This window comes from Pan troglodytes, chromosome 1 (genome assembly GCF_028858775.2).
Source record: "Pan troglodytes isolate AG18354 chromosome 1, NHGRI_mPanTro3-v2.0_pri, whole genome shotgun sequence".
Classification (NCBI taxonomy): Eukaryota; Metazoa; Chordata; class Mammalia; order Primates; family Hominidae; genus Pan; species Pan troglodytes.
This window is the reverse complement of record NC_072398.2, coordinates 5,909,646-5,929,210: the sequence shown is the minus strand read 5'-3', so window position 1 is coordinate 5,929,210 and position 19,565 is coordinate 5,909,646. Positions and strand designations below refer to the sequence as shown.

The 19,565-nt window shown below is 40.7% G+C and overlaps 2 protein-coding genes across 70 annotated transcripts in view; one reads left to right on the top strand and one right to left on the bottom strand.

The window, feature by feature from the left end:
• Window positions 1-16,965, bottom strand: part of CEP170 (centrosomal protein 170) — a 131,976-nt gene extending 115,011 nt beyond the window's left edge. For 8 of the 38 annotated variants that reach the window (XM_063809535.1, XM_063809538.1, XM_063809542.1 and 5 more), the window contains exon 1: window positions 16,060-16,200. The gene's annotated coding sequence lies outside the window, so the exon portion shown is untranslated. Of the gene's footprint in view, window positions 1-15,369 lie in introns of all 38 variants that reach the window. The other 30 variants (XM_063809496.1, XM_063809500.1, XM_063809501.1 and 27 more) reach the window with 12 other exon arrangements.
• SDCCAG8 (SHH signaling and ciliogenesis regulator SDCCAG8) overlaps window positions 16,440-19,565 on the top strand; it is a 262,440-nt gene continuing 259,314 nt past the window's right edge. For 13 of the 32 annotated variants that reach the window (XR_010156602.1, XR_010156600.1, XM_063809605.1 and 10 more), the window contains exon 1: window positions 16,910-17,260. Coding sequence is in view for 17 of the 32 variants with exons in the window: in XM_063809605.1 (XP_063665675.1) it covers window positions 17,194-17,260 (67 nt within the window). In the remaining 15 variants the exon portion in view is untranslated. Of the gene's footprint in view, window positions 16,547-16,909; window positions 17,261-19,565 lie in introns of those variants that run through there. The other 19 variants (XR_010156597.1, XR_010156598.1, XM_054674794.2 and 16 more) reach the window with 7 other exon arrangements.

The window sequence follows — 19,565 nt, the reverse complement described above, 5'->3', positions numbered from 1 at the left end:
CCTATACATAATCTCTTTGGGACTTCTTTGAAAACCCTGGGCTTCCAATATTGCTTATTATAATGTTACACATATAATTTCAAGTCAAAACCTTTTTTACAAGATCAGACCTTCCCTCTGCTTACGAGTCATTTCCAGTTCAAGGTCCTCCTGGACTCCTCAGATTTAATTTTTAAAAAACAGAAAGAACCCTTTCATCTAACGAAATGTGCCTTTTTTCCTGTTCTCCCTGTCTTAGTGAATGGCATCATCAACTGACCTGATATTTTCTCTCCCACTCCCGCTTTAGTTAGGTAAGTCATTATGTCCCTTTGATTCCACATCCTAAATATCTTTCTTGGTGCCTTTCCTCTTATCCCACTGGTTCTTACCAATAAATTACTGCAGAACTCTTTTACCTGAATCCCTTGTCTCTAGCCTCCCACTCTCCAAATCCTTTCTCTATCCAGCTATCAAAATTACATTTATAAAAGTAAATGTAATAATTTCACTCCCTAATTTTCAATAGCTCCCTATAGAGTTCAAGATAGAATTCAAACTCTTCAGTTTTGAGTAAAAAGCCCTGTTATCTCCCCATGTTACTCTGCTCCTCCCTTGTATTCCATGTCCAACTGAATTTGAAAATGAAAGCTCTATGCTGTCCCAAGACCTTTCATAGTGAGCTTTCCAGCAATCACTTCCCCCAGAAAAACACCCATAGAATTCCCAGCCTCTCAATTCTGATCACCTATCTTGCCCTTCACATATACCTACAGCAACTCCTAAACTTCTTTGTACAAAATATATTCATTTTTGTCTATTTTCCCTTATAAACTGAGTTGCTTGAGTAAAGTGGCTATTACTTAGTAATCCTGGTATCTCTTGTACCTTGTATGGATGCCTGAAACTTTAGTAAATGTTCAGCAAATATTAATAGGTAATAGTGGCACAATATAAACTTTTCTGGTGAAGTTTTATCAATAGGCCAATAGCCATACTAGAAATCTGACATAAAATTCACTGGGAATTTTCTGATTACTTGGTAATATGAATACAATCTGGCCGGGCTGTAATCCCAGCACTTCGGGAGGCTGAGGAGGATGGATCACCTGAAGTCAGAAGTTTGAGACCAGTCTGGCCAACATGGTGAAACCCCGTCTCTACTACAAATACAAAATTAACTGGGCATGGTGGCACATGCCTGTAATCCCAGCTACTCAGGAGGCTGAGGTAGGAGAATTGCTTGAACCTGGGAGGTGGAAGTTGCAGTGAGCTGAGATCGCGCCATTGCACTCCAGCCTGGGCAACAAGAAACTCCGTCTCAAAAAAAAAAAAAAAAAAGAATACAATCCATTTAATACAAAATAAATCAGACTAGAATTGCAATAAGCAATCCATATGATCCGTTTCAAGATTCATCTCCTCACTTTGAAAGTGAAGCCGTTCACCATCACGGTTAGACGTTCCACCTTATTTCCCTAGAAGACAACCCTTAGTTAAGGAGATCACCTTAAGCTAATGGCTCTTAGACCTGGAATCACTTGCGGAGATTTTTACACACAGGAACACTTCTATGTGTATATGTATTTATCAATATGTCTAGGCTTCATACCTGAAGACTTGAACTTATAATGTAACTGGTAAGGTATGGGTATCTGTATTTTTTTTTTTTTTGAAATTCTGCAGATTTCACTGTGCACAGATTAAGATGCACTTATTTATTCATTTATTTTTGAGACAGAGTTTTTGCTCTGTTGCCCAGACTGGAGTGCAATGGCACGATCTCAGCTCACTGCTACCTCTGCCTACTGGGTTCAAGTGATTCTCCTGCCTCAGCCTCCCAAGTAGCTGGGATTACAGGTGCCTGCCACCATGCTTGGCTAATTTTTGTATTTTTAGTAGAGACGAGGTTTCACCATGTTGGCCAGGCTGGTCTTGAACTCTTAACCTCAGATGATCCTCCCACTTCGTCCTTCCAAAGTGCTAGGATTACAGGCGTAAGCCACCGTGCCCAGCCAGAAGCACGAATTCAAACAACAAAGTGCTTAATATTCCATTTTCACACTATGAAAACAAAGTTCAAAGTTTTAATAATATCTAAATGAACAGAGAATTGTAGAAGGCAAATTTCATTTTGTGTAGGAGGGTGCCTCCGAACATAAAAATGAAAAGTTAATGAAACACAACTTTTTGCAAGAATTACTTAGAAGTACTAAGGAATACGAATATTTTGAATCACAGATTCGGTTCAGACCAAGTGTTGCAAACTACAGGTGTGCTCCACATTAAGACTACAAAACTAGAATGTGCAAAACAGAAAAACCAGACACTAGCAATTTAATCGCCTTATAAAACAATGTTAACGACATCCCTTTCTTTACCGAAATGCCATTATAACTAAAATGACTGCTTTGTGAATTAAAACATGATAAGAATGCTTCACCTTCTATAAAGGTATTTTAAAATATAAAAGAAGGTGATGATATGATGAGAGCTATAAAGAGATTATCTTAACTATATCAAGAAAATGTAGGCCAGGAGTGGTGGCTCGCGTCTGTAATCCCAGCACTTTGGGAGGCCGAGGCAGGTGGATCACTTGTGGTCAGGAGTTTGAGACTAGCCTGGCCAGCATGGCAAAACCCCGTCTCTACTAAAAACACAAAAATTAGCTGGGCGTGGTGGCAGGCGCCTGTAATCCCAGCTAATCGGGTGGCTGAAGCAGGAGAATCCCTTGAACCCGGGAGGCAGAGGGTGCAGAGAGCCGAGATCTCACCACTGCACTCCAGCCTGGGCAACACAGCGAGACTCTCTCTCATTAAAAAAAAAAAAAAAGTATACATTTTCTAATCTCTCAAATAGACTCCTTCAGCTTGGATTGCATGGGGTGACAATACAGGAGGGTGGGGGGAGTAGGCTATGAAGTTGACTAGGAAGATCAAAAAGAAAGAAATAGAAAACATATTAGAGCACAGGAAAAGCACAATGTACTGATTTAGAATGCAGACTGGAGGAGGAGACTACAAATTGGGCCCAAGAACAAGAGAGAAAGGAAAGTCAAACATTAGAAATCCTAGTGGCAAAAACAGACATCTGAGAAGTAGATGAAAGCAAATGGTTGTCAAAACAGCATTCTTTGATGAACTATTCCTCCTACCCTCATCTTGTTATATTTGAAGGGCAGAGGATGTTAATTTGGAATCGACCCAATATCCACTAGGAAAAGGTGCCAGATTCTAGTGATGAGTTATGTTCTTTTTTCTTTTTTTGGGACAGTCTCGCTCTGTCGCCCGGGCTGGAGTGCAGTGGCGTGATCTCTGCTCAATACAAGCTCCACCTCCCGGGTTCACGCCATTCTCCTGCCTCAGCCTCCCGAGTAGCTGGGACTACAGGCGCCCGCCACCACGCCCGGCTAATTTTTTATATTTTTAGTAGAGACGGGGTTTCACCGTGTTAGCCAGGATGGTCTCGATCTCCTGACCACATGATCCACCCGCCTCGGCCTCCCAAAGTGCTGGGATCACAGGTGTGAGCCACCACGCCCGGCCAATGAGTTATGTTCTAAATGTTACTCACAATAAACACTAGACCTGCTTCTGCCAGATACCAAACAGTCCCATCCCCTTGTCCCCAGGGTATGGTACCCTCCCCAAGTTCTAAACTTTACTTTATTTACCTTTCACCGACTTGGCATTTGTTCATGCCTCTCCAATTTATAAATTTTGAATCCTTTTTTTTTTTTCTCCAAGACGGAGTTTTGCCCTATCACGCAGGCTGGAGTGCAGTGGCGCAATCTCGGCTCACTGCAACCTCCGCCTCCCAGGTTCAAGCAATTCTCCTACCTCAGCCTCCCAAGTAGCCAGGATTACAGGCATGCGCCATTGCGCCCAGCTAATTTTGTATTTTTAGTAGAGACGGGGTTTCTCCATGCTGGTCAGGCTGGTCTCCAACTCCCGACCTCCGGTGATTCACCTGCCTCGGCCTGCCAAAGTGCTAGCATTACAGGCATAAGCCACTGCGCCCGGTCCTAAATTTTGAATTGTTGATTCTCTATAGTAGATCCTTAACATTCTGGAATTTGTTATATACCACTTAGAATCATAGAGAAAAGGCTAAGCGTGGTGGCTCATGCCTATCTGCTTTGGGAGGCCGAGACAGGAGGATCGCTTGAGCCCAGGAGTTTGGGGCTGCAGTAGGCTATGATCATGCCACTGCACTCCAGCCTGGGAGACAGAGTGAGAGAGAGGGAGGGAGAAAGGAAGGAAGGAAAGAGTCATAGGGTAAAACATAAAGCAAGGGCTCTCATTTTTTACTAAATAGACCAACACAGAATTCCTCATGTAGGTAAAGAAGGGTAGGGGGACAGTGGAAGTGGAATGTAGTAAGATATAAAATTTAGAATGAATAATTTACTCCTGGATTTGCCACTAAAGGATAGAACCTCTAGATGAGAGAAACAATATAAGCTTCCCTAAATAGCTCTTTAGCTTAAAAAACAAAAACAAAATTCAACTTACCATTCTGATTTATTTATTTATTTATTTTTTGGAGACAGAGTCTTGCTCTGTTGCCCAGGCTGGAGTCCAGTGGGGCAATCTCAGCTCACTGCAACCTCTGCCTCCCAGGTTCAAGTGATTCTCCTGCCTCAGCCTCCCGAGTAGCTGGGACTACAGGTGCACACCACCATGCCCAGCTCATTTTTGTATTTTTTTAAAGTAGAGACAGGGTTTCACCATGATGGCGAGGCTGGTCTTGAACTCCTGACCTTGTGATCCGCCTACCTCAGCCTCCCAAAGTATTGAGATTACAGGCAGGAGCCACCACGCCCGTCCATCATTCCTCTTTAAAAGTAGACACCACACACACACACATACACAAATGCCCTACCCCCAAAAGGAATAACTCAATGTCATCTGTGTCAATTTAGCTACCTGTTTACAGAAACACCTAGTTCACCAATACTATTGGAGTGAAAACCAGTATGTTCATTTTTTAACTGTCTTTTTTTTAATATAACAGTGATTGGTTGGAAAATATTTCAGTAGTACATTCGGAAAATGTAAAACTGAAACAATTAGCCTCAATTAATTTAAGAGCACTTTAGTTAAACACACACAAATACTAATATCTGCAATTTACTTTGAAATGCATCAAAATACAATATATGCTGATGAATGGAATGATAAATAAATGGCTAGGTATGTGATAAAACTGCTATCGTGTTCCTAGTAGAATCAAGATGGTGAGTATATGAGTAGTCATTGTGAAATTCAACTGTCCTGTACGTTTGAGAATTTTCATTACAAAAAAAAGAAAAAAATCTAGAATAACCCCCCTGCCCAAAATAGAGAGCTCCTTGTATCTCACACACACACACACACACACACACACACACACCCCCTCAAAAACTTACCTCCCAATTTAACTCTAGTGAAAAGAGGAAACTAAAAAACAAATAGTTCAGAAAGTAAAAACTCTGGGCCAGGAGCCGTGGCTCACGCCTGTAATCACAGCACTTTGGGAGTCTCAGGCAGGCAGATAGCTTGAGCTCAGGAACTTGAGACCGGCCTGGGCAACACGGTGAAACCCCATCTTTACCAAAAACACGAAAAAATTAACTGGGCCTGGTGGCATGTGCCCTGTATTCCCAATTACTTGGGGGACTGAGGCGGGAGGATGGCTTGAGCCCAAGAGATCGAGGCTGCAGTGAGTGGAGATCCCCCCACTGCACTCCAGCCTGGAGGACAAAGTGAAACCCTGTTTCACAAAAAGTAAAAAAAAAGAAAGTAAAAACTCCGAAGAGTTACACAATAAACTGACACAGCAGGCTATATATGACTAAATACATTCTAAAAAAAAAAAAATCAATTAACACACTTGTATGTAAAAATTTAAACCACAAATACGATAGGCATGTATTTAATAAAATTTCATATAGTGAGATTATTTCATAAGGAAAAGGAAATAAGAAATTTGACTATATACATGTTAAAATCTTTGTTGGGTAAAAATAAATTTAAAAGGCAATGACAATCTGGGAAAAAATTTTACAGTATCTGTTACCCAAAAGTTGTTACAAGTGAGGGAAGCAGGGTGATACAACAGAAGTATGGTGATCCTAGAATCTGCTACAAGTGAATATAATGATGAACAAGTGAATATAATGTATGTGTGCAAAAGGCACACATACAAGCAACCCAGATCAGAAATACAATGGCCAATAAGCACTTTTTTTTAAAATGTCAAGTGTTATTGATAAAAGAAATTTAAATAAGGTTTTTTTTTTGGTTGTTGTTCATCAAAGTGGCAAAATTGTCCAGATTGGGTGGCTCATGCCTGTAACCCCACCACTTTGGGATGCTGAGACAGGAAAACTGCTAGAGCCCAGGAGTTTGAGACCAGCCTAGGCAACAAAATGAGACCTTGTCTCTATAAAAAAATAAAAAACCCTTGGCCAGTGCGGTGGCTCACGCCTGTAATCCCAGCACTTTGGGAGGCCAAGGTGAGCGGATCACGAGGTCAGGAGTTCAAGACCAGCCTGACCAACATGGTGAAACCCCGTCTCTACTAAAAATACAAAAATTAGCCAGGTGTGGTGGTGTGTGCCTGTAATTCCAGCTACTCAGGAGGCTGAAGCAGAAGAATTGCTTGAACCCGCGAGGCAGAGGTTGCAGTGAGCCGAGATCTCGCCACTGCAATCCAGCCTGGGCGACAGAGCAAGACTCCATCTCAAGAAAACAAAACAAACAAACAAAATACAAAAAACAAAACAAAAAAACACAAAAAAGAAAAGAAAACAAAAAAACTTAGATGGGCATGGCAGCCCATGCCTACAGTCCCAGCTACCTGGGAGACTGAGTGGAGAGGATCCCTTGAGCCCAGGAGGTAAAGGCTGCAGCAAGCCATGAACACACCACTCCACTCTAGCCTGGGTAACAGAGCAGGACCTCGTCTCAAAAAAAAAAGAAAAAAGAAAGCAAATTTTAAAAAAGATATGTAATATTCAGCACTGATGAAGGGGTGAAGAAACACACAGTTTCATATGCCAGTGGTAGAAGAATAAACTGATATAAACTGGAGGGGGTAATTTTATTAAAAAGTTAGAAAAGGTTTAATTAGTAGAATTCTGCATTTGTATCTGCATTGTATTTTAAGCATAATTTGTTGAAATCAAAGAAAAACATTGATTTGCACAGAAATTCAGAGTTAGAAATGTCCATTACAGTGTTGTTTACTTTTTTTTTTTTTTTTTTTTGAGACAGAGTCTCGCTCTGCCACCCAGGCTGGAGTGCAGTGGAGCAATCTCAGCTCACTACAACATCTGCCTCCTGGATTAAAGCGATTCTCCTGCCTCAGCCTCCCGAGTAGCTGGGATTACAGGTGTGCACCACCACGCCCAGCTAATTTTTGTATTTTTAGTAGAGACAGGGTTTCCCCATGTTGGCCAGGCTGGTCTTGAACTCCTGACCTCAAGTGATCTGCCGGCTTCGGCCTCCCAAAGTGCTGGGATTACAGGCATAAGCCACCGGGCCCGGCCTGTTGTTTACAATTTTAAAAATACATTTAATTTTCATAAATTGTGTGTAAGTAGATTACATGTTTGAGAAGACAGATTCTATGCCACATTAAAAGTTAGAGCCAGAAAGTTTAACTTCATGATAAAATGTTACCAAATTAAACCAGAATAGACAAGAATACATAACAGGGTTACTGGCTAGTGGGATTATGATAGTACTTAATGGTAGAAAATCTTGTTTTCTAAATTTTCTGCCATGTATTAGGATTAGATTTGTAATATAAAAAATAAAATGGCCTTCAATTTGCAATGCATTATATGCATTTTTTATCCAAGGAGAAGTATTTAATGACCAGCCATAGCAAATCATATTATATAAGGTCTGCAAGATACCTACGTATTGTGAAGTTATAGTCCTATTGCCTCAAAAAGCTTACCACAAAAAGTCCTGTATTTGCGATGTTCCTTTTTCACCAAAATAAGTATTTTGCACTTTACCCCTATTATCATCAAGCAGACTCATTTCCCCCACCCTCCTGTTTCCTCAAATCAGTTTCTAGCTGGCTGCCTAGAGTTCAAAACCCCTAACCAGTCCCTAAGCTTTGAATTTGCACTTTTTCTATTCCATGTAACATGTGACAAACCATTACTCAGTTGAACACTTTCCAGAAAAAAGTCAGTTAAAAGAAGACAGTCTTCCTGGCTGGCCTAGGGAAAAAAAAAGTAAGGAAGCCTTTTAACTTGCTTACTTTTCTACCTCAATTCTCTTTATTTAGACACTCTTTAGAATTAAAGGATGAGTTTAGGATTGGGAAAAAAAGCTATTATCTCAAAGCCTGGTTGTTCTTTTCTTTCTTTTTTGAGATGGAGTCTCACCCTGTTGCCCAGGCTGGAGTGCAGTGACGTGATCTTGGCTCACTGCAATCTCCATCTCCTGGGCTCAAGCAATTCTCCTTCCTCAGCCTCCTGAGTAGCTGGGATTACAGGCCTGCGCCACCACGCCTGGCTAATTTTTGTATTTTTAGTAGAGATGGGGTTTCACCATGTTGGCCAGGCTGGTCTCGAACTCCTGACCTCAGGTGATCCACCCGCTTCGGCCTCCCAAAGTGCTGGGACTACAGGCGTGAGCCACTGCGCTTGCCCTGGTTGTTCTTATCCTCTTTCTAGCATCAAGCCCTTTTCTCTACCCTCAAGAATATTATAAAATGATGTGCGAAACTGCCTATCGGGATAGAATGCATAGGAAGTAAACAACTATTCCTACAGACTCAAAATGAAAAATATTTTTATTTGCCAACATAGTTCTTCAAATCTAACACTATCAAGTTGGTACCACACTTGGGGCAATAAGGGAAGGAGACCCCTACCTGCAATTATACCTTTCATTTGGTTTTTACATCTACCTCATTTGGCTACCACAATAAACCTCTGAGGTAGCTGGACTATCACTAGCTTCCTGATAAATTCTTCCTATGAAACAGCATCGCTTCTCCTGTTCAAACATCAGAGGCAGCAGCAGCTGCCATACTCATCCACGTAGGAAACAGCATTGGCCTCTTTACGAGTAAAACTTTGTTCAGGACTTTAGATTTAGTAGTTGCCAGGGGAGAATAACTGTGAACATTCATGTTGATAAACCAGATTTAAAAAAGGAAATTGCTTTCTCAGAGACCATTCAGAAAGAAAGAGGATACTGCCTGATTTCTTATGAAGTATTTAGGTGATTAAAGGTGATACAGGGGACTGATCACTCCTTATCTCTAAAAATACTTCCTTTACTTGGCTTGTGGGACAACACACTCTTCAGTTTCCTCACACCCCACTGTCCACTTTTCAATCCTCCTCGATGGCGCCTTCTCTTTTGTTCAGCTTTCCATGTGGAAAGTACCAATTCTCAATTCTTGGATCTCTTCTCAGTCTAACTCCCTAGCCAAGAGATCCCTTTAAGTCTACTGGTGATGCTTAACATTTAACTATCTTCAGTCCAAACCTCTCCTCTGAATGCTTGACTTACATATCTAACTGCCTACCTGATGTGTCCACTTGGGCGTTTAACAGACACTTCAAACTTAACATATCCAAAACATTTGACTCTCTAAAGCCAGAAACTAGTAACTTTCACTATTGCCACTACTGTCGCTCTAGTCTAAGCCATTAATGTCTCTTAAACCAGATCATTCCAATCATTTCCTAGCTTATCTCATGGTTCCCAGTGTTTTAAAGAATTCCCAGAGCCATTCTTTAAAAATATAACCCAATTTTCTGGCTTTGCTCAAAATCCTCCAATGAATGCTCATAGCACTTAAGATCAATGAATAAAATCTCTATGCAACCTCATTTCCTCCTATAAGCACCTTTTCCTCACTCACCTTCAGCCACAGTGTTCTCCAAATTCACTTCTCCCATTCCTGCTTCAGAACCACCGCACCTGAGTAGAATATTCTCCACTCAGATACCTACAAGGCTTGCTTCCTTACCTAATGCAAGTTCTCTGCTAAATGTCGCCTCAGAAAGAGGGATTCCCTAACCACTCTAAGATAGTTCTCAAGGTGTAGCATAGTGGATAAAGAGGCTATTTTTTTGTGTCATAGAGGGGACACAAAATATATATTTATATTTGCTTGAGGTGAAGAAAAATTCATGGCCAGGCGTGGTGGTTCATGCCTGTAATACTAGAATTTTGGGAGGCTGAGGAAAGAGGATCACTTAAGCTCAGGAATTCAAGACCAGCCTTGGCAACATAGTGAGACCTCATCTCTACAAAAAATTAGCTGGGCATGGTGGCGCACACTTGTAGTCCCAGCTACTCAACAGGCTGAGATGGGAGTATTGCTTAAGCCCGGCAGGTCGAGGCTGCAATGAGCTGGGATCCTGCCTCTGTACCCCATCCTGGGCGACAGAACAAGACTCTGTCTCAAAATAAATAAATAAATAAATAAATAAATAAATAAATAAATAAATAAATAAATAAAGTTCACTGAAGAATACATAAGAAATAATAAAAATAGCTACTTACTGGATTGGCAAAAGTGGTAACTCAGCAGATAAGATGTAGGGTGAAAAGGTTTTTCATATTATTTCTTTTCAAAATATTATTTGAAAACTACCTGAATGAACACTTGAAAATAAATTTAAAATAGCAGTCCTCCATCACTGTCTCTTTACCTTGATTAATTTTTCTTCATAGCATCTATCCTTACTTGACTTTACATCATAAAAGAATTAACCATATCCTCCATTATATTGTAAACTTCATCTAATTCCGTTACTACTAGAGGATATAATGGTTTTCTCTTTAATTTAAAAAACAAAACAAGGTCAGGCGCCATGGCTCACACCTGTAATCCCAGCACTTTCGGAGGCCTAGGCAGTGGATCATGAGGTCAGGAGATCAAGATCATCCTGGCCAACATGGTGAAACCCTGTCTTTACTAAAATACAAAAAATTAGCCGGGCGTGCCTGTAGTCCCAGCTACTCGGGAGGCCGAGGCAGGGGAATAGCTTGAATCCAGGAGGCGGACGTTGTAGTAAGCCGAGACTGAGCCACTGCACTCCAGCCTGGTGAGAGAGCAAGACTCTGTCTCAAAAAAACAAAAACAAAAACAAACAAAAAGGCCCTAAAAACAAACAAACAAACAAAACCCATCCGAATGGTTTTCATTATTTTTGTGTCACCTTTCCTCCCAGCATCTTTTATTTATGTAACATTCATTCTATTTATAAATGTGCATGGCTTCGTCCTTGGCTATATTAAGTATATGGCCAGGATGGAGACATAAGAGTTTGGCTTGTTGAATTTATAAATGTCAAAAAGCCAGGAAGGAAAGCTAATCCCTTGGATGACAGAATCATGATTCAAGAAGATCTCAAGTTTTAACTATAGCTACGTTCACGGAGATGAAATTTAATAGGGGGCAATGGTAAAATACTGGTTTAAAAACATCATCTGTGTGTTTATACACAATGGGAGAAATCTAGCTAAGTGTAAAAATGTTGATTTATGTTGACTACATCAGTGGTTTCCAGACCAATTTTTCAGAAAACAAATTAAGAATCAACATAAGGCTGCCAACTTTTTATTGGTTAATCAGGAACACTAAAATAAAACAAAACCCCATGACCAACATCAAAAGAAACTTAACACCTATCATTACTTAATAGGTGTTACTAACACTATCATTTAATAAAGGCCATTTATGAACATTAGAAAAGGAGAACAAAATCTCAAAAAATAATACCTTGAATTACATAAATATAACTTGAAAAGCCATGTAACATTTCTCTCTCTCTCTCTGTTTTTTGCTTTGAATTAGCAGAGATGACTGTTGTTAAAGAGTTGATACAATTTTAGACTTTAAACACAAGTGTATGGCTTGAAATAAGGAAAGGGACAATTTCACTGCACTTTGCATTCAGACCATAACTGCAGAATTAAATATGGAAACAAGATCAGAACACAAAGAATAGCACTGACAAAACTGATTGAATCCAGCTGAGAGATGTGAGGGATGGCAAAGGAAACCATATGAAGTTGGAGGTGTCGTAACATTTAGACAAGAGAAAATCTAGCTAATATATTGAGAAAAACCTTACTTCATCTTACTCCTGAAGACTGAATTGCAACCAATGGGAAGAAGTTATATAGTAAAAGCAGCTACTAGCTCAATTTAAGTGAGATCTTCCTATTATACTTTTTGGAAGTTAAACAGGCTTTCCTATGCCCAGGGAAGGGTTTGTGGAGAAGTTGGACCCAATAACATCTCAGAGATATTAGTAGTGGGTGATACATTGTATGAGCTGACTTCTAAAGTTCCCTTGAATTCTAAAATTTTATGAACCAGAGTAAGGAAATAAGTGGTACCCTTTAACTTACTACAAAAGATGAGTAGAAAGAATTTTGGCTTTAGCCAAAAAGACAAAGGTTCAATTATAGGCCCTATCACTTAGGAATGTGTAATGCAGAGGCAAAGTTATTCACTAACTCTATGCTTCAAATTTTTTCAATGTGTAAGAATAATACCTTAATTTAGAAGTTTGTTGCATAAATTAAATACACACACACCACACACACATAAACTTCCTGGCACCTAGGAAATGTTCAAAATTTGGTAGGTATTATTCAACGATTCAATAAATATTGTGTTTCAAAGGGTAATATTTTCTATATCATTTATTACTTAGATATACTTAAAAAATGACTTGTTCTCTGCTATGTGTCATTTGTTTTTCAGACCTCAACAATGCATGCTTGGGATTCTTTTCCACTTCTATACTTTGTGCAATTCCTGTTTGTATGTAAGTAGATTTTATGAGGTTTTCTTTAACTTTGCTTTTGCTGTTTTGTTTTTCCACCTTTATTTGATATAAAAGTGGGCTTTAACAGCAACACACATTGGCTATGTCACTGGCTTTGGCTAAAACATTTCTGCTAAACTGGACAATATATCCAGTTTAATCAACCACACTACCAGACAGATGTTTTTTATCTCTCACAATGGCTAACTCACTGCTGAACACTCCTTTATGAAATTTTTGAGTAAGTAAATCAAAACCTAGGGTATCTGATTAGAAATTTTGGTTATTAATGAAATAAAGATATTTCTTCCCATCAAAAGTATCCCATTTCTTAATGAAACAGATCAACACTGAATGCTCCAGTCAATACTATCTACTCACCAAGCATTCTTCAAATGGCACGTAACTGCTCTTTTGTTATACTTCCAGAATAATTTGCAACTGTACAGATACTTTAGTTAGCAATTAAATATCAGGTTGTCTGTCAGATACTTAGTTGAAGAGTACACTGCTTAACATCCCAGTGTTTGGGACAGATAAGAAAGAAAAGTCTTTACCTATTAATTAGTATAGAAAAAATATTTTTCAGGAATACAATTTTGTGGAATAAAAAACATTTTGACAAAAAAGCTTAAGCATATACAATATTTAGTACTAGATGAGCATTATCTAATTGCAATCAGATACAATAATAAAACTAGTTCTTTTTTTCAGTAGATAAAAAGGAACAAGAAACTGATACTTAGAACAAATCAAATAAATCACGAAGCACAGAATTTTAAAAAGTACCATAACAGCATTAATATGCAGAATGTATGCTAAGGTTTACAGTATAAATTTCACTATTCTAATGTTAAAATAGGGAACAGGCAGATTATTTCCATACAAAATAATCTCAGAACACAATGAAATTTACTAGTAAAATACATTTAAAGCATGATTGAATATAATCCCACATACTGAAATTTAGTTACAGATTTTTAAAGTTGAAATTTAAGATAAATAATAAATCCTTTAAAGAAGTCTATTAAAATGCAACGTAAAATTAAACGATTAAAATTATAAGGGAAGAAAAAAGCACTTTATGGCAAAATCAACCCAATAAAAAACATAAAGTTAATATATCTTAAAATGTAAATTCTAGTTTAAGTTAAAAGTAATCACTAATAACTCATTAATGATTACAACTCATTAACTGTGGCAAAATAAACATCATAGGTTCTTGTTATGCGGAAATTTTATTTTTAACACAGCCTATAGAGTTGATCATCATACTATTATAAAATACTATTGATTTTCAAGAAATAATATTAAAACCTACCGTTAAGTAGCTACCATTAGGTAGTAGGGAAAACACTGCAACACTTCGTTTTTATGAAAAGCACATGTTAGGACATCTTTCCTCATGTAGTAAGTTACTTTATAAAAGTAAAGGTCCATTTCAGGAGGATTACTACTTTTACATCACAAAGGCAAGAACTAGATTAATCACGGTGAGAATCAAGTTCAGTGATAGTCACAGCCTACTCAAGGAGCACATAGAGAAGCTTTCTATACATTTTCACAAGGTAAAAGGGCTAGGGGGACACAGGAAAGATCACTCTGCAGAATGGACCTTGAGTTTCGTTTGGCTCTGCCTTCGATTAACTGTCTGGCTTGGGCAGACAAGTCAGTTAACTTTCTGAGTTTTAGTGTCTTCCTCTGTCAAGTGCACTTGGGCTCTTCCGTGTTATCTACAAAGCTAGGAAGAGCTAAAGGCAGCCCTAGTTTTACTTTTTAAAAAATAATGACAGAAAAATACATAAGTTGCTATTCATCAGTGTACTGTTTCCAGAGCTGAATTCCTAAGTCTCTGAAGCATACCCAGTTAGGGTTATACCAGTGAAGATCCAGATACTATAGTCATAATGTCACTCTCTCCTCTCCCATTATTCCTCCACCTGCTCCTCCCCATCCTGCTTTATTCTCTCTTCTGGTGTGTTTTAAGAAGCAACGCCAGCAAACGGCTGCATACATTGTAAGCTTAAGGATTAAATCATTTTAAAATATGCATTTTCAATCAAATGTATCATCTGCTTCGCCAAATTCCTCCCAAATGGCTGAATTTTCATTAAGAGAATAAAAATGAGTTAACAACTTCGGTAACAGAAATGTACTGGGCCAGTTGTTTTGTTTGTTTTACTTGCTTAAAAAATAAACGGAAAGATGTATCCATTCCCTCAGGAACATAAATGCATTACCCGCCCAATGAAAAAACAATTCTGCTTGTTCATTTCCCTGACACAACAGCTTCGTTGTCAGGCCCTCTCTAGCCCAGGCTCCAACGTCACCTAGTAATTTTATATTGATCACCTTGGCAGTGCTTGGACTCCAGCAGGCATAGTCCCTGTCTTCCTTACATTCCTCTAAATAAATAAATAAATAAATAAATAAATAAATAAATAAATAAATAAAACTCTACGAAACACCACCGAACAGAGATTCTGTGACTTAGTATACAAATCCCACGTCTTCCCGCCCTGTGTTAGGCAGCTGCAAATGTTATTTTTTCATCGCTTGCATAAAATGGAAGCGAAACGTACCAAAACCCTATATCTGAATTCTAGGACAATGAAGCCGACAGGAAGCCACTCTCTCCTCCCCCGGGTTTACTACAGAGCCAGAGCCTCCACGGGGTGCAGTCGCCAGGCAGGGTGCATGACACCGCGTCTTCCACGCCCTCCCAACGCGTCCAAAAGGCTGCTCGCCTGACCTCGCCAACCGTCTCACACCCCAAAACCAACCACACAAAAGGGATCGGCCCGGGGAGCTGCTCCAATGGGGGAAAAATCCCTTCCCCAGCGGCAGCGCAGCCATTCCCTCCAATGCTCCGCCCGCACCCCTCGCAAACTGCTACGGCGGAGGGGGGAGGGCTGCACAAAGCCAGTCGAAAGCTGAAAATGATTCAATGCACTTAGGGGATGCGGAGGCGGCAGCAAGGGGCTCGGGAAAGCCGGGGGGCCGCAGGACTGGAGCTCCGGGGGGCGGCGGGTGGGGGATGGGAAGGGTGGTCCCGTCAAGCCCCGGGTCCCAGGCGGGCAGAGGGTGGGGGTGGCGGCGCCGCGCGGAGCATCCGGGAAGCGCCCCCTTCGCGGTCCAGCCCCGCACCCCCGCCCCGCGGCGGGCGGTGCCCGAGTCCTCGCCGCAAACCCGAGGAGCAGGATGTGGAAAAGCAGCCGCGGCGGTGGCTGCGGCTGCGGCGCCTACACCGAGCAGCCGATCGCATCACTTACCCCTTACCGTGGAGAGAGGGACCGGACGGGGGAGGCGGGGCGCGTCGCGTCCCGTGAGTCTCTCGCACGCCGTCCTCCCCCCACCTCGTCGTCGTCGTCGTCGCCGCTGTTGTCGTCGCTGCCGCTGCGGTCGAGCTCCGGGGCCCTCAGCTCCGCTGGGCAATAACGTTATTCCACACACGCCCCACACATAGCGGTAACGGCAAAGAGCGACTGCCTAGTGCGCAGGCGCCTCGGGAAAGGGCGAGGAGCCGGACCCTATCCCCTTCTGCCCAGTTCCAACGATCCCTTACTGCGCAGGCGCCAGACACAGACAATGAAAAGGGGTTGTGCGAGGGTCTCACCCACACGCTTTTCCAGCTTGCCCACTGCGCAGGCGTGTCCCGAAAGACCAGCTTGAACAATGAAGAGGACCTCGGCGTTAGGTGGGACCGCAACCGGCAAGGACTACAGTTCCCAGCGGGCAGAGCGCCAACTCCAAGTGAAGGTCCGGTTGCTGGGCATGCTAGGAGTTGTAGTGTCGGCCGCCTTTACAATCTAGGCTGTTTGGAAGATTTAGAGCTTCTATTTCTTGAAGATTTATTCGACCGTTTTAAAAAATCTCGCAACTGAAGCAGGGTTCAGAGTTTACTATCTGCGTCCTTGAGTAGCCTAGGGATCAACTGCTGCATATTAGCAAATTTCGAAGCGTCAAGGCCTTCAGTGAGCCCTTTCTGTCATTTGGGTGGTCCAGGCAGCTGAAGAGTGGGATGGAGGCGGGACTAAACCAGGCTGGGCTGGAGGAAAAGGGCGGGGCCTGCAAGCCTGTCTCTTGGCAGCAGGCTCTGGCAGCCAAACCGTCCAAGCTAGCGCCTGGAGCGCAGTGGTTTCTGGGAATTGTAGTGTAACTGGAAGGCTCTGAGGATTGTCGAGCTTGCAGGTTCTGAACGTGAGGACTACAACTCCCGACGTGCAAAGCGAGGGCCAGTGGGTGGGAAGAGCCCCCAAGAGCTCTGTGCGGGATTCTAGGCTCCCCTGTGACAGCCGCGGCAGGAAGCAGGCGGGCGCTCCCCGGCCACAGGCCTGTTGTTCTCGGAAGGGAGAAAGCTGGACGTTTCCCCACGTAACTCCCAGCTCTGGGCCTAGAGTGTGTGCATGGCGAAGTCCCCGGAGAACTCTACCCTGGAGGAGATTCTGGGGCAGTATCAACGGAGTCTCCGGGGTGAGTTGCTCCAAACCTCTGTCCCTAGCCCCGAGGTGCCCAGGGCCTAGTGGGCGGGAGCAGACCAGGTGCGTTTCCTAACACCTGGGTTCTGCCCCGTCCACGCTACAGAGGAGCAAGATGGATGTTGCTGTGGTCTTGAGGAGGATGAAATAGTTTGATTTAGTTTTTACAGTTAAGCAACGATGTTTCCTCAGATTCCCGTAGTTACCTGAATCAACTCCTTGATCTTAACTTGGCATCTTTCTCAACCGGCGACAGCAGAAACTCTTGGATAGCTCTATGCCATTTTTGTTCAGTTCCCATACGTTGCTATTTAATCCAATAAAAGTCTGATTCACAGTTTTTACACATTTAAATTATGGCACAGTGGATTGAATGTGATTTATGGGATCAGTGGGGGGAAACACTAATAATTATTTTAATCACAAGAGCCCCCTTTTAATTGATCTAGGCTATTTACATACAGTAAATCATCTGCAGCTTACACCAATCGTGTGAATATTTTACACATGGGGAAAGCGAAGCTCAGAGAGGTTGAATTACAGGCCAGAGCCCACACAGCTGGTTAGTTGCAGAGCCAGGTATTATCAGGCTTGCCTTCAAAGCCTATGTTTGTATTTACTAATCAAGCCATAATTACTATTATCAAAACCTTATTAATTTAGATTTTCTTACCACATTACCATATGAGCAAGTATCTGTACAAATAATGTCTGTATTTATTTTCCTTTAAACTCTGTTGGACTTAATGTCTGTACTTTTAGATGGCGCTGTCAACTTGGACAGCATATATAACATCTAGAAATTTCGATTCTGTTATAATGGAAGTTATGGAATTGTCCATAGGGTTATTGTGAGGAGCAAATGAAATAATCCCCATAAAGCAGTGATTTTAAGACTTCTTAAAATGTTTACCTATAGTAAGAAATAAATTTTATATGGGACATATGTGTACATATAAACTAAAAGTTTCACTGAAGAATTTTTATTCTACTAAATGTAATAAACTCTGCTTTCTATTCTGTTGCATTTTCATAAGCCTCTAGGTCATGACTGTTTGCGACATTGAGAATAGTAAGTTATGAAGCACGTGTTGTTCTGCATAATATGCCTACTATGTGTCAGTGCCTCCTACTATGTGTTAAGCATACTAGGTGCTAGGCATGCAGTAAGGAACAAGACAAAGTTCCTATCCCCATGGAGCTTCTGGATTAGTTGGGGAGAAAGACAAAAAAAAAAAATAATTATAGATTACTATGATAGAAAGTAAGGGTAAAGATCAGTGCTTACTAGACAAGCACTCATTAAATGTTAATTGTTATTTATACTTGTTACTTAAAGCAAAGTGAAGGTTTTTCAATATTAGAAAGTTTATCTTCTCATGACTCTAGATTTTATAAGGGTTACTATGTATTGTTACATCTGTCAATTGTGTTAACAAACTGTCGACATTCTCAGTATTCAAACTGCAGGAGTAAAAAAATCGGTTTTAATGAACACCTTCCTCAACCTACTGATGTTTCAAGAGCTGTTAGATACAAAATAAGCACTTCTAATTTTTCATTTGGAAGCAAGAAAAATACTGTGCACAATGATATGAGTAATTGTAATTTTTAAGATTGGCAAAATTTTTTGTTTTCATTGAAAGTTTTTCCTGATTCTTCTCTTCCTTTGACCTTATTTTAAGTCTTTATATAATTGTTGGAGGCTGTTTAACATTAGGCATTTTGACGCAGTAAAGGGGTTCATTTTAAATTAATGTTATAGTAATATGTTTAATACTAGTGGTACTGCTTTCAATAATTACAGAATGAAGGGTTTTCATTTAAGGATAATACATTTTAAAATTAGTTTGAAATAAAATTTAAATTTAGTGTGATAACAATATAAGGTAGTGGAAACATTTCACCAAGAGCAAATACGAAGGATAGAAAAAGTTAAACAACTTAAAAAAAAATGTATTCATAATTTTAACAGTGAATCAAGAAATGTAACCTGAAATGTTTATGGGTTTTTCAGGACATATCATTTATTTAGTAGCACTTTTATTTTTGTATGTTAGCTTATATAACAGCTTCTGGAAGGAAACAAAACAGAATTAACTCTGAACTTAAGTACAGTCAGAAGTTCTTCACAAATATAAATTGCTATTTTTGAGTAGTATAATTTATTTATTTAGAGATGGAGTCTCACTCTGTCATCCAGGCTGGAATGCAGTGGTGCCATCTCGGCTCACTGCAGCCTCTGCCTCCTGGGTTCAAGCAACTCTCCGGCCTCAGCCTCCCAAGTAGCTGGGATTACA